This window comes from Anomaloglossus baeobatrachus, chromosome 4 (genome assembly GCF_048569485.1).
Source record: "Anomaloglossus baeobatrachus isolate aAnoBae1 chromosome 4, aAnoBae1.hap1, whole genome shotgun sequence".
Lineage (NCBI taxonomy): Eukaryota > Metazoa > Chordata > Amphibia > Anura > Aromobatidae > Anomaloglossus > Anomaloglossus baeobatrachus.
The window spans coordinates 638,322,277-638,336,672 of record NC_134356.1 but is presented as its reverse complement, the minus strand read 5'-3'; the positions used below and the strand labels follow the sequence as shown (position 1 = coordinate 638,336,672).

At 49.0% G+C, this 14,396-nt stretch overlaps 1 protein-coding gene across 1 annotated transcript in view; it reads right to left on the bottom strand.

The window, feature by feature from the left end:
• REEP4 (receptor accessory protein 4) overlaps positions 1-14,396 on the bottom strand; it is a 50,604-nt gene that overhangs the window by 12,027 nt on the left and 24,181 nt on the right. Inside the window, exons 3-6 of the mRNA XM_075346449.1 lie at positions 13,392-13,468; positions 3,190-3,310; positions 1,393-1,506; positions 1,073-1,202 (exon numbers count right to left, since the gene is read on the bottom strand). Of these exons, the coding sequence (XP_075202564.1) occupies positions 1,073-1,202; positions 1,393-1,506; positions 3,190-3,310; positions 13,392-13,468 (442 nt within the window). The remainder of the gene's footprint in view (positions 1-1,072; positions 1,203-1,392; positions 1,507-3,189; positions 3,311-13,391; positions 13,469-14,396) is intronic.

The window sequence follows — 14,396 nt, the reverse complement described above, 5'->3', positions numbered from 1 at the left end:
GTACAATAGTTTTTGGGATATTTTATTCACTGTGTTCACTATATGGTAAAAGTGAGGTATCTATGTGATGCCTCAGGTCAGTGCGAGTTTGTAGACACCAAACATGTATAGGTTTACTTGTATCTGAGGGGTTAAAAAAAAATTCACAAGCTTGTCCAAAAAAAAGTGGCGCACGTTTTGCGCCATATTCCAAAACCCGTAGCGTTCTCATTTTTCGGGATCTGAGGCTCAGTGATAGCTTATTTTTTGCTTCTCGACCTGACGTTTTTAACGGTACCATTTTTGCGCAGATGCTACATTTTGATCGCGTGTTATTGCATTTTGCGGTGACCAAAAACCGTAATTTTGGCGTTTGGAATTTTTTTGCCGCTACGCCGTTTACTGATCAGATTCATTGATTTTATATTTTGATAGATCGGGCATTTCTGAACGCGGCGATACCAAATGTGTGTATTTTTTTAACCCTTTAATTTTTAATGGGGTGATTTGAACTTTTAGGTTTTTTTATTTTTTTTTTTAATTTTTTAAAACTTTTTTTTTACTTTTTTTTATTTTACTAGTCCCCCTAGGGGGCTATAGCGATCAGCAATCCGATCGCTCTGCACTATCTGCAGATCTCAGCTACAGAGCTGAGAACTGCAGATTTGCTGCTTTACTTTCAATGCCGGCTCTATTCCGGCATTGAGAGGAAGGGACTCATGTTAGCTACAGGCGTCATCACATGACCCTGTGCTACCATGGCAACCACCGAAAGTCACATGATTATGTCACGTGACTTCCGCTGTGGTGGGGGGGGGGGGGGGGTAAGTGACTGTCATGGCGGCGCCCATATACATATCGCTGCCAGATTTTGGCAGCGAAATGTAAGGGGTTAATGGCCGCGGGTGGAAGAGATTCCACCCGCGGCTAGCAGGCACACGTCAGCTGTTGAGAACAGCTGATATGTGCACGGATCGCCGCCACATGCCGGCGGCAGGGGGCGGGGCTTACCGGCACACGATCCATGACGTACCCAGTACGTCATGGGTCGTTAAGGGGTTAAGAAACAAAAAAAAAATATACATATACTTACTAATAGGGCGGCGATGAAGGTCAGCATCAGGATACAGGGGATCTCTGTAGTGTAAGGGGGTATCATCTGGGAGCTCCCTCAGATCCTGCATACTGAAGCTGCGTAGTCGTCCAACCAGCGCGCCTTGGCCCTAAAAAGAGATCAGATGTTTATAATTAATAATAATATTATATATATAAAAATCCATTAAATAGAATTATTTCATGTTTCCATCCCATAAACAGGCTTCTGTAGTGAGAGCAGATTGGGATTGGATTTCCCATTGTGCACATTTATGGTATCGCAATGGAATACATTCCCCCCTGTGTGGGTGCCTTTACCTTGGTGGCCGCTTGTACGGCCGCACTGGCCGCTATGTTTAGACCTTTCCGTCCAAGCGTGACGACGGATTCGTAGCTTCGCTCTTTTGCCTGCACAATATAGGAGTCAATTTCCTAAGGAGAGAAATAAGATACAGGTCAGATGTGGAGCGTGGAGGCCGACAGAAGGGTAATACTGAGGAATCTGCCGGACTAAAGACTCTTCCTGCAGCTGTTCTGAGAGGTAAGAAGCAGGTCAAGACAGACGCAGGTTGTGGAATCCCGGCACAGCCTCGGGGCAGAGCGGCTGCCGATGACGGACGCGAGCCTTACATGAGAGAGTGAGATCGAGGTACAAGAACATAAAGGAACATCACAATAACCAGAAGTTACAGGAGCTACACAACCACCAACATAGTCAGACAACCAACACGAGCCATGGTAAGAAATGGAGGGAAAACCGTGGGAGAGAAGAAAAAAATGAAAGCAACTTCTCCTCCCGTGTAACCAGCTCTTCTCCCAAGATCCCCCCCAACTGTGTAACCAGCGCTCCTCCTCAGCTCACAATATGTAAGCAGAGCTTTTCCTGAGGCTACCCCCTCACCCCCCCAACCTGTGTAACCAGTGTTCCTCCTGAGCTCCCACCATGTAAGCACTGCTTCTCCTGAGCTCCCCTCCACCTATGTAACCAGCGTTTCTCCTGAGCTCCCCCCATCTATCTAACCAGTGTTCCTCCTGAGCTCCCACCATGTAAGCACTGCTTTTCTTGAGCTCCCCCTACCTGTGTAAGCAGCATTCCTCTTGAGCTTCCACCATGTATGCAGTGTTTCTCTTGAGCTCCCCCCCAACCTGTGTAACCAGCATGCCTCCTTTGCTCCCACCATGTAAGCACTGCTTCTCCTGAACTCGCCCCACCCATGTAACCATTGTTCCTCTTGAGCTCCCATGTATGCAGTAGTTCTCAAGCTCCCCACACCTGTGTAACCAGAGTTCCTCCTGAGCTCCCACCATGTAAGCATTGCTTCTCCTGAGCTCCCCCCAACCTATGTAACCAGCGTTCCTCCTGAGCTCCCCCCCACCTATGTAACCAGCGTTCCTCCTGAGCTCCCCCCACCTATGTAACCAGCGTTCCTCCTGAGCTCCCCCCCACCTATGTAACCAGCGTTCCTCCTGAGCTCCCCCCCACCTATGTAACCAGCGTTCCTCCTGAGCTCCCCCCAACCTATGTAACCAGCGTTCCTCCTGAGCTCCCCCCAACCTATGTAACCAGCGTTCCTCCTGAGCTCCCCCGCACCTATGTAACCAGCGTTCCTCCTGAGCTCCCCCCAACCTATGTAACCAGCGTTCCTCCTGAGCTCCCCCCAACCTATGTAACCAGCGTTCCTCCTAAGCTCCCACCACCCGTGTAACCAGAGTTCCTCTTGAGCTCCCACCATGTAAGCACTGCTTCTCCTGAGCTCCCCGTTTCCTCTCATGTAACCAGGGTTCCTTGTAACTCCGCAAGAAGAATCTGGATTACTGACAATATGAGGACAACTGGAAAATACATTTGTTACTCAGAAATGTAGGAAAGCTGAGAGCAGCTGTGTGGGATCAGTGATGGCGGAGTCATCGCTTGTTCCTCACTAACATGACCTCTTCTGTAATCACACGGCTTATCAGGGATGAGATATCGCTGTCCTTTATGTATCCTGTATAGGCTGGGGAGGACGATTGTTCCTAATCTCTGTGTGCTCTGCACACACCCTACAGCACAGATGTCCTCCATTGGCCTCAGGGCGGGAATGGTAATGGAGACAGATACGCAGTACACAGTACCTTTTCCCGCAGGGACAGCACCGGATGCACACACTTCCTGTACAGTAAGCTGGCGCCACGTGTGTACGGGGACAGCAGCCACACCACAAAGGCCATCTTAATCTCATAGTAAAATGGAAACCTGTCCAGGAAAAAAAAAAAAAAAAAAAATTACAAAAGAGTAGTACAAGGACATTGGGGGACAGGAAAAACAGTGTCATATACATATCATATAAAAGTATTGTATGCACACACATGTCCAGTTAAAAGGAGTTATCCCGTCTCAGAAAACATCTGCAGCACTCAAAGTGACCGCAAACTGCAATGAGAAGTGCCACAGGGAAAAGAAGGGAATTTTGTTTACTTACCGTAAATTCCTTTTCTTCTAGCTCCAATTGGGAGACCCAGACAATTGGGTGTATAGCTTATGCCTCCGGAGGCCACACAAAGTATTACACTAAAAGTGTAAAGCCCCTCCCCTTCAGCCTATACACCCCCCGTACTGCTACGGGCTCATCAGTTTTGGTGCAAAAGCCCGAAGGAGGAAAAAATTATAAACTGGTTTAAATTAAATTCAATCCGAAGGAATATCGGAGAACTGAAACCATTTAACATGAACAACATGTGTTATACAAAAACAGGGGCGGGTGCTGGGTCTCCCAATTGGAGCTAGAAGAAAAGGAATTTACGGTAAGTAAACAAAATTCCCTTCTTCTTTGTCGCTCCATTGGGAGACCCAGACAATTGGGATGTCCAAAAGCAGTCCCTGGGTGGGTAAATAATACCTCATAATAGAGCCGTAACGGCTCCGTCCTACAGGTGGGCAACTGCCGCCTGAAGGACTCGCCTACCTAGGCTGGCATCTGCCGAAGCATAGGTATGCACCTGATAGTGCTTCGTGAAAGTGTGCAGGCTCGACCAGGTAGCTGCCTGACACACCTGCTGAGCCGTAGCCTGGTGTCGCAAGGCCCAGGACGCTCCCACGGCCCTGGTAGAATGGGCCTTCAGTCCTGAGGGAACCGGAAGCCCCGAGGAACGTTAAGCTTCGAGAATTGGTTCCTTGATCCACCGAGCCAGGGTTGACTTGGAAGCTTGTGTCCCTTTACGCTGGCCAGCGACAAGGACAGAGTGCATCCGAGCGGCGCAGGGGCGCCGTACGAGAAATGTAGATCTTGGCGGACGTTGGTTTCCTAGCCTGTCTCATAGTGGCAATGACCTCTTGAGATAATCCTGAAGACGCTAGGATCCAGGACTCAATGGCCACACAGTCAGGTTGAGGGCCGCAGAATTCAGATGGAAAAACGGCCCTTGAGACAGCAAATCTGGTCGGTCTGGCAGTGCCCACGGTTGGCCGACCGTGAGATGCCACAGATCCGGGTACCACGACCTCCTCGGCCAGTCTGGAGCGACGAGGATGACGCGGCGGCAGTCGGCCCTGATCTTGCGTAACACTCTGGGCAACAGTGCCAGAGGAGGAAACACATAAGGAAGCCGAAACTGCGACCAATCCTGAACTAAGGCGTCTGCCGCCAGAGCTCTGTGATCTTGAGATCGAGCCATGAATGTTGGGACCTTGTTGTTGTGCCGTGACGCCATTAGGTCGACGTCCGGCATCCCCCAGCGGCAACAGATCTCCTGAAACACGTCCGGGTGAAGGGACCATTCCCCTGCGTCCATGCCCTGGCGACTGAGAAAGTCTGCTTTCCAGTTTTCTACGCCCGGGATGTGAACTGCGGATATGGTGGATGCTGTAGCTTCCACCCACAGCAGAATCCGCCGGACTTCCTGGAAGGCTTGCCGACTGCGTGTCCCACCTTGGTGGTTGATGTAAGCCACCGCTGTGGAGTTGTCCGACTGAATTCGGATCTGCTTGCCTTCCAGCCACTGCTGGAACGCTTTTAGGGCAAGATACACTGCCCTGATCTCCAGAACATTGATCTGAAGTGAGGACTCTTGCTGAGTCCACGTACCCTGAGCCCTGTGGTGGAGAAAAACTGCTCCCCACCCTGACAGACCCGCGTCCGTCGTGACCACCGCCCAGGATGGGGGTAGGAAGGATTTCCCCTTCGATAATGAAGTGGGAAGAAGCCACCACCGAAGGGAAGCTTTGGTTGCCTGAGGGAGGGAAACGTTCCTGTCTAGGGACGTCGGCATCCTGTCCCACTTGCGTAGGATGTCCCATTGAAGTGGACGCAGGTGAAACTGCGCGAAAGGGACTGCTTCCATTGCTGCCACCATCTTCCCCAGGAAGTGCATGAGGCGCCTCAAGGGGTGTGACCGACCTTGAAGGAGAGATTGCACCCCTGTCTGTAGTGAACGCTGTTTGTCCAGCGGAAGCTTCACTATCGCTGGAAGAGTATGAAACTCCATGCCAAGATATGTCAGCGATTGGACCGGTGTCAGATTTGACTTTGGAAAATTGATGATCCACCCGAAACTCTGGAGAATCTCCAGAGTAACGTTGAGGCTGTGTTGGCATGCCTCTTGAGAGGGTGCCTTGACCAGCAGATCGTCTAAGTAAGGTATCACTGAGTGACCCTGAGAGTGGAGGACCGCAACTACTGTAGCCATGACCTTGGTGAAAACCCTTGGGGCTGTCGCCAGGCCGAACGGCAGTGCCGCGAACTGAAGGTGTTAGTCTCCTATGGCGAAGCGCAAGAAGCGCTGATGCTCTGGAGCAATTGGTACGTGGAGATAAGCATCCTTGATATCGATCGATGCTAGGAAATCTCCTTAGGACATTGAGGCGATAACGGAGCGGAGGGATTCCATCCGGAACCGCCTGGTCCTTACGTGTTTGTTGAGCAGTTTTAGGTCCAAAACAGGACGGAAGGACCCGTCCTTCTTTGGAACCACAAACAGGTTGGAGTAGAAACCGTGGCCCTGTTGCTGAAGAGGAACCGGGACCACCACTCCTTCTGCCTTCAGAATGCCCACCGCCTGCAGAAGAGCCTCGGCTCGCTCGGGAGGCGGAGATGTTCTGAAGAATCGAGTCAGAGGACGAGAGCTGAACTCTATCCTGTAACCGTGAGACAAAATGTCTCTCACCCAACGGTCTTTTACTTGTGGCAGCCAGGTGTTGCAAAAGCGGGAGAGCCTGCCACCGACCGAGAATGCGGTGTGAGGAGGCCGTAAGTCATGAGGAAGCCGCCTTAGTAGCGGCACCTCTGGCGGTCTTTTTAGGGCGTGATTTAGACCGCCATGCGTCGGAGTTCCTCTGATCCTTCTGAGGCCTTTTGGACGAGGAGAATTGGGACCTGCCCGCACCCCGAAAGGACCGAAACCTCGACTGTCCCCTCCTCTGTTGGGGTGTTTTTGGTTTGGCCTGGGGTAAGGATGTTTCCTTTCCCTTGGATTGTTTGATGATTTCATCCAATCTCTCACCAAACAAACGGTCGCCAGAAAATGGCAATCCAGTTAAGCACTTTTTGGAAGCCGAATCTGCCTTCCATTCCCGCAGCCACAAGGCCCTGCGTATTGCCACCGAATTGTCGGCTGCAACCGCCGTACGGCTCGCAGAGTCCAGGACAGCATTAATAGCGTAGGACGCAAATGCCGACGTTTGAGAGGTTATAGACGCCACCTGCGGCGCAGACGTACGTGTGAGTGCGTCAATTTGCGCCTGACCAGCTGAGATAGCTTGGAGTGCCCATACGGCTGCGAATGCTGGAGCAAAAGACGCGCCGATAGCTTCATAGATGGATTTCAACCAGAGCTCCATCTGTCTGTCAGTGGCATCCTTGAGTGAAGCTCCATCTTCCACTGCAACTATGGATCTAGCCGCAAGTCTGGAGATTGGAGGATCCACCTTGGGACACTGAGTCCAGCCCTTGACCACGTCAGGGGGGAAAGGGTAACGTGTATCCTTAAGGCGCTTGGAAAAACGCTTATCTGGACAAGCTCGGTGTTTCTGGACTGCCTCTCTGAAGTCAGAGTGGTCCAGAAACATACTCTTTGTACGCTTGGAAAACCTGAAACGGAATTTCTCCTGCTGAGAAGCTGACTCCTCCACTGGAGGAGCTGAGGGAGAAATATCCAACATTTCATTGATGGACGCAATAAGATCATTCACTATGGCATCCCCATCAGGAGTATCAAGGTTGAGAGCGGCTTCAGGATCAGAATCCTGATCAGCTACCTCCGCTTCATCATACAGAGAGTCCTCTCGCTGAGACCCTGAACATTGTGATGATGTCGAGGGGATATCATAGCGAGCTCGCTTAATCGGTCTGGGGCTGCGGTCCGTGTCAGAGACCTCACCCTGGGATCCATGAGACACCCCGGGAGGACATTGCTGTTCCAACTGAGGGGGACCAGGGGGCAATGATTCCACAGTGCCCCTGGCTTGAGATGCCGGCCTGGACTGCAAGGCTTCTAATATCTTAGCCATAGTCTCAGAAAGTCTTTCAGTAAAAACTGCAAACTCCGTCCCTGTCACCTGGACAGTGTTAACAGGTGGTTCTCCCTGGGCCGCCCTTAGCAGAGGCTCCGGCTGAGAAAGTGCCACAGGGGCCGAGCATTGCACACAATGAGGGTCAGTGGAACCTGCCGGCAGTATAGCCGTACATGCTGCACAGGCAGCATAGTAAGTCTGTGCTTTGGCACCCTTGCTATTTGTGGACGACATGCTGTTGTCTCCTCTGAGCAATACAGGAGGGTATATAGACAAAAATCAACAGTGCACCATACAGTGTAAAGTATAGCCTATAATCATATAATCTATAAGTACACTTCTGCACTAGTGGGGCCAGCACCACAGGTGCTGCTTACCGCCTTCGCAAAGCGGTTGTGTGGGCACCAGAAATCCTGCCTGGGTCTCCCTGAGCTTGTCTCTCCTCTCCAGCGTTAGCAGAGCTGAGAGGAATGGCTGCCGGCGTCCTGAGGAGAGGAGGGAGCCGTGGGCGTGACCCAGAAAAGTGCGGGAACTGGTGCACCACTGTGCAGTGAGGGGGGTGGAGTATGCAAAGCATGCTCCAGCCCTCAGTGCTGCCGTCCTGTACAGCGTCCCGCCCTTCCCCTGACTGGCAGGGCTGGGGGCGGGAAGAAAAACGAGACTAGGCCGCAAAAGCCGGGGACTCGAGTTATAAGCGCGGCCGCCGTATAAGCGCGGTCGGCGCGGAAGTCCCCGGCGCACTAACAGTCCCAGCCGCGCCGCAGTGATAACCATGGCAGCGGCGGTCAGCGCGGCAGTCCCCCTACACGAACACACTCAGCGACGCTGAAGTGTGTAATGGCACAAACGCAGTCAGCGCTGCTGTCCCCGGTGCACTAGCACACCCAGCAATGCTGGAGTGTTGCTGTGCACGGTCCCCACGGGGACACAGAGTACCTCAAAGTAGCAGGGCCCTGTCCCTGAACGATACTCGGCTCCTATCCAGCATGGTCCTCAGGAGCTGTGAATGGAGCACGGTCTCCTGTGCCTGGAGACCGAAAGGATCCCACTTCACCCAGAGCCCTAATTGAGGGATGGGGAAGGAAAGCAGCATGTGGGCTCCAGCCTCCGTACCCGCAATGGATACCTCAACCTTAACAACACCGCCGACAAGAGTGGGGTGAGAAGGGAGCATGCTGGGGGCCCTGTTATGGGCCCTCTTTTCTTCCATCCGACATAGTCAGCAGCTGCTGCTGACTAAGCTGTGGAGCTATGCGTGGATGTCTGCCTCCTTCGCACAAAGCATAAAAACTGATGAGCCCGTAGCAGTACGGGGGGTGTATAGGCTGAAGGGGAAGGGCTTTACACTTTTAGTGTAATACTTTGTGTGGCCTCCGGAGGCATAAGCTATACACCCAATTGTCTGGGTCTCCCAATAAGGAGCGACAAAGAAAGTATTGAACGCGCTTACGGAAATGTATTTAACCCCTACACGACCGGCCGATTTTTCGCTTTCCGTTTTTTCTTTTCGCCATTCTTTTTCTGAGAGACGTAACTTTTTTATTTTTCAGTCAATATGGTCATGTGAGGGCTCATTTTTTTGCGGAACGAGGTGTACTTTTAAATGAAACCATCAGTTTTACCATATAGTGTACTAGAACACGGCAAAACAATTCCAAATGCAGAAAAATTGCAAAAAAACGTGCAATAGCACTATGGTTTTTGAGATATTTTATTCACTGTTTTCACTATATGGTAAAACTGATGTGTTGGTGTGACGCCTCAGGTCAGTGCGAGTTCGTAGACACCAAAAATGTATAGGTTTACTTTTATATAAGGGGTAAAAAAAAAAAAAAAAAAAACGGAAGTTAGTCCGAAAAAAGTGGCGCACCTTTTACGTCATTCTGTGACCCGTAGCGTTCTCATTTTTCGGGATCTATGGCTCACTGACGGCTTATTTTTTGCGTCTCGAGCTGACGTTTTTAACGGTACCATTTTTGCGCAGATGCTACGTTTTGATCGCCTGTTATTGCATTTTGCGCAAAAGTTGTGGCGACAAAAAAACATTGTTTTGGTGTTTGGAATTTTTTTGCCGCTACGCCGTATACTGATCAGATTAATTGATTTTATATTTTGATAGATCGGGCGTTTCTGAACGCGGCGATACCAAATGTGTGTATATTTTTTTAACCCTTTAATTTTCAATGGGGTGAATGGGGGTGATTTGAACTTTTAGGTTTTTTGTTTTTTTTTTAATTTTTTAAAACTTTTTTTTAACTTTTTTTTATTTTACTAGTCTCCCTAGGGGGCTATTGCGATCAGCATTCCGATCGCTCTGCAGTATCTGCTGATCACAGCTACAAGGTTGTAAACAGCAGATACGCTCTCTTTCTCTTTTGCTGTGCCGCTGGCACAGCGAAAGCAAGTCAGGTGTAGTACAGGAGTCATCACATGACCCTGTGCTACCATGACAACTATCGGAAGTCACGTGATCGCGTCACGTGACTTCCCGGTATTGGGCGGTAAGTAAATGTTTACCGCGATCGCGCTTATAATTGCGCTGTCACGTATTGACAGCGCCATATAAGGGGTTAAACGGCACGAGCAGATAACGATTCTGCTCGTGCCTAGCAGGCACACATCTCAGCTGTGAAAATCAGCTGAGATGTGCGCCGATCGCAGCATGATGCTGCCGGCAGACCGCGGGCAGTAACATTATGACCGCAGGGACGTAATTTTACGGCCTGCGGTCGTTAAGGGGTTAATACTTCGTACAAAGCCTTTGTTGGTGAAGCCTCCTGTATGGAGAAACAAGTCACATACATTGCTCAGGTGTGATTTTGGCCATTCTTCCACACAAGCACACTTCACATCTTCAATGTCCCGTGGGCTCCTTCTATGATCTCTGAGCTTTAGCTCCTTCCATAAATTTTTCTATTGGATTCAGGTCCGGTGATTGGCTCAGCCATTCTTGCAGATTTATTTTCTCTGACACCTGGTCTGTGTGTTTGAGATCATTGTCGTGGTGAAACGTCCTCCCTCGTTTCATCATCCTGGTAAATGGCAGCAGATTGTTATCAAGAATGTCACGGTGCTTTTTTCCCCCATTCATCATTCCTTTAATTATATGAAATTTGCCAGTGTCAGTGTCATATGTTGAAAAACGGCCCCACCTCATGATGTTCCCACCTCCAAACTTCTGTTGGTATGGTGTTTTTGGGGTGATATGCAGTGCTGCCTTTTGGCCTCCAAACATGGTGTGCATTATGGCATCCAAAGAGTTCAATGACCAGACTATATTCTCCTAGTATTTCACAGTCTTGTCTAAATGTTGTTGAGTAAAATTAAACACGCTAGAACCTGCTTTTAGTTCAGCAATGGAGTATTGCGTGGTGAGCGTGCATACAGGGTATGGAGGTGGCGTACATGACTAATGATTTTCTTTGAAACAATTGTGCCTGCTCATTCCAGGTCTTTCTGTAGTTCTCCTCTGGAGGTCCTTGACTGTTGGACAACTCTTCTGATAATTTTTTTCAATCCTCTGTTTGAACTTTTGTGGGAAAAGTATCTGGTCGGTTTATGGTGAAATTATATTCTTTCCACTTCTGAATTATTGCCCCAACACTGCTCATTAATCTTCAATAGTTTAGAAAATATTCTATAACCAAAGCCATCAAAATGTTTTGTAACAATAAGGTTGTGAAGGTCTTGAGACAGCTCACTGGTTTTACCAATCATGAGATGTTTCTTGTGTGGCACTTTGGTAATGAGACACCTTTCTATAGCCATCAGTTGAACCAGCTGATGTTTTCACTAAAGCAGGCTTTACATGCAGTAACATGGCTAGCAATGTCGCTGGTAAAAGCACCCCCGTCGGGCAAGTCGGTGCCCGTGGCGCACAACATCGCTTACACCCGTCACATATATTAACCTGCCTAGCTTTCTAAGGGGGCGGTTCCTTCGGTGTCACAGCGGCGTCACTAAGCGGCCGCCCAACAGAAGCGGAGATGAGCGGACCGAACATCCCGCCCACCTCCTTCCTTATTGCCAGCGGCTGCAGGTACAGTGATGCTCCTCGTTCCTGCGGTGTCACACATAGCGATGTGTGCTGCCGCAGGAACGACAAACAACCTGCGTCCTGCAACAGCAACGATAACCAGGAAAGGAACGACGTGTCAACGATCAAGTGAGTAATTTTGATCGTTGTCGTTCGTGCGTTTCACACGCAACGTCGCCGCTAACGAGGCCGGATGTGCGTCACAAATTCCGTGACCCCAACGACATCTCGTTAGCGATGTCGCTGCGTGTGAAGCCCACTTAAGTGGCGGGGTTGCTTTCTAATTACTGACAGATTTAAGCTGGCGTCATGACTTTCCACGGCTTTTTGTACCACTTTCTTCATGTCTTCAATACTTTTTTCCTAGTGTCATTTCTCATTATTACACATAACTTAATTAATGGACATTTATTATTTGATTTCTTTGCCTGTGTGGATTGGATGGGTTGTTACCGACATCAAGTGAGAATCTCATGTCAATAGCACTTGGAGAAATATATTTCCATAGAAAATGAGTGACACGTTCAATACTTATTTCACCCACTGTATGTGGTTTAATCAAGGCGTTTGCTCTTTAATGCCTTGTTTTATACCCAGACATGTTCCAGATATGTTCCAGACATATGGGCCTTTTTATTTGGTGACGATATTATTGTTGAAGGGGGCAAGGCTTACAGGCTCCTCTGGGGCGTGTATTTAGGCTGTTCTGCATCACTGCCCTGTGAGGCACGTCCCCTCAAAGCCCAGCATATAAAAATACCCATATCTCTGTCATTATATGGTGGATTTAAGGGTGTGTGTGTGTGTGGGGGGGGGGGGGGGGACTGTTTACACAGGGAAACTGCAGGAACTAGTCCTCTGTGTTCAGACATTCATTCTTGAGAATCGCTCCTCGGGCCCTGAACAGGCAGCAGTTAGAGGGTCTCATGAGTATAAAGACCCTCATGGATCTCCAAAATAGCAGGGACCTAACTAAGGCTATGTGCGCACAGAGCATTTTTTTGACGCTGCGTTTTTGGCAACTAAAACCGCACAAAAAACGCACAGATTAAAAAACGCATGCGTTTTTTACCGTGTTTGTGCGTTTTGCTGCGTTTTTGATCTTGGCGTTTTCCCAATGCATTGCATGGGGGGAAAACGCAGAAAAATGCAGGAAAGAATTGACATGTCTTTTTTTTCTAAGCTCAAAAACGCAGCTTAAATAAAAAAAAAAAAAAGTTGTGTGCGGACAGAAAAAATGAAAACTCAGACTTTTATGGGGAAGCAAAGTCATGCAGTTTTGAGCCCAAAAACGCACAATAAGGCTTGGTTCGCACACTGCGTCTTTTTGACGCTGTGTTTTTGTGCGTTTTTGGCCGCTATTTGGTGCGTTTTTGGCTGCGTTTTGATCTCTGCGTTTTGCTGCGTTTTTCCAATGCATTGCATGGGCGGAAAACGCAGAAAAACGCAGGAAAGAACTGACATGTCCATTTTTTTTTTTAACTCAAAAACGCAGGTAAAAAAAAACAGATGTGTGCGGACAGCAAAAATGAAAACTCAGACTTTGCTGGGGAAGCAAAGTCCTGCAGTTTTGAGGCCAAAAACGCACCCGAAAAGCGCGCAAAAACGCCGCGAAAAACGCACTGTGCGCACATAGCCTTATGCTGCAAAAAAAACGCACTGTGTGCACATAGCCTAATAAGTAATTTTTTATATGAGTCCTCCTTACAGGTTCACCCTAATAAAAGCTAAACCTCTTCTGCTCATAAAGTCACTTTATTCATTAATACAAGGAGATTCTCCATAAACCCTTACCAGGAAAGGAAAATATCTGTGAAGGTTTCCACTGTCATGAAGAGGGCAAAGACGATCCAGTACATCATCCATCGCACCTGAGAAGACAAGAAGAGGTCACATCCAATGTGCTGGACAACGCGGGTCAAAATTGTGAGAATTCGGGCCTCTGCAGAATGAATCATTCCCTGCGGGTGAAGAGCGTTGGATTTATTCTCCCATGTGCATCCCCAATAACACTACCGAGATGCCCATCACCAGAATAATACAGCAGGCTACATGAGAAATGTATTTGTCATCAGTTGTTGGCCCCCCGTTAACCTCTTCAGGACGTAGGATGTTCTAGTACATCCAACACTGATGGAGTCCTCATGTAGGAAGCTGAACCCGCTCCATACATGACATCTGACGATCGCAACAGTTTAACGATAAGGCTACATGCGTACGCAGATTCAAAGGCACCCGAATGCCAGAAGAGTGAGCGCGCCATAATTACCAAGCCTCCTGCACAGCTGTGAACTGCTCCCGCTGTGGCTCATTAGGCTCATGCATATTCCTCGCTTCCCACACCCACAGGTGTCTATGACTGGTTGCAGTCAGACGCGCCCCCAACCTGCATGACCGGGCCTGTGATTAGTCAGACACCCTTGTCTGCAGGTTTTAAGCATACAGTAAAAAATAAATAAAAATTGGAGTAGGGTCCCCACCATATTACGATACCCAGCACAGATAAAGCCCACGCCTGCAGGCTGCTGCCCCAAGCTGTGTGCTTATCTTGGCTATGTATCAAACTAAAGAACCACATGTGGCTTTTTTTTTTTTTTTTTATTAAAATAAAAAAAGCCAACAGTGTGCGGTCCCCTTAATTTTGATCCCCAGCCATGGTAAACTCTGACAGCTGGGGGCTGATATTCTCAGGCTGGGGAGATCAATTATTATTGGGAGCCACCTAGCCTAAAAATAGCAGCCTGCAAGATTACGTGAGTGTCCAAGAATGAATCCTTCTCAATAGTTTTGAAGAAGACA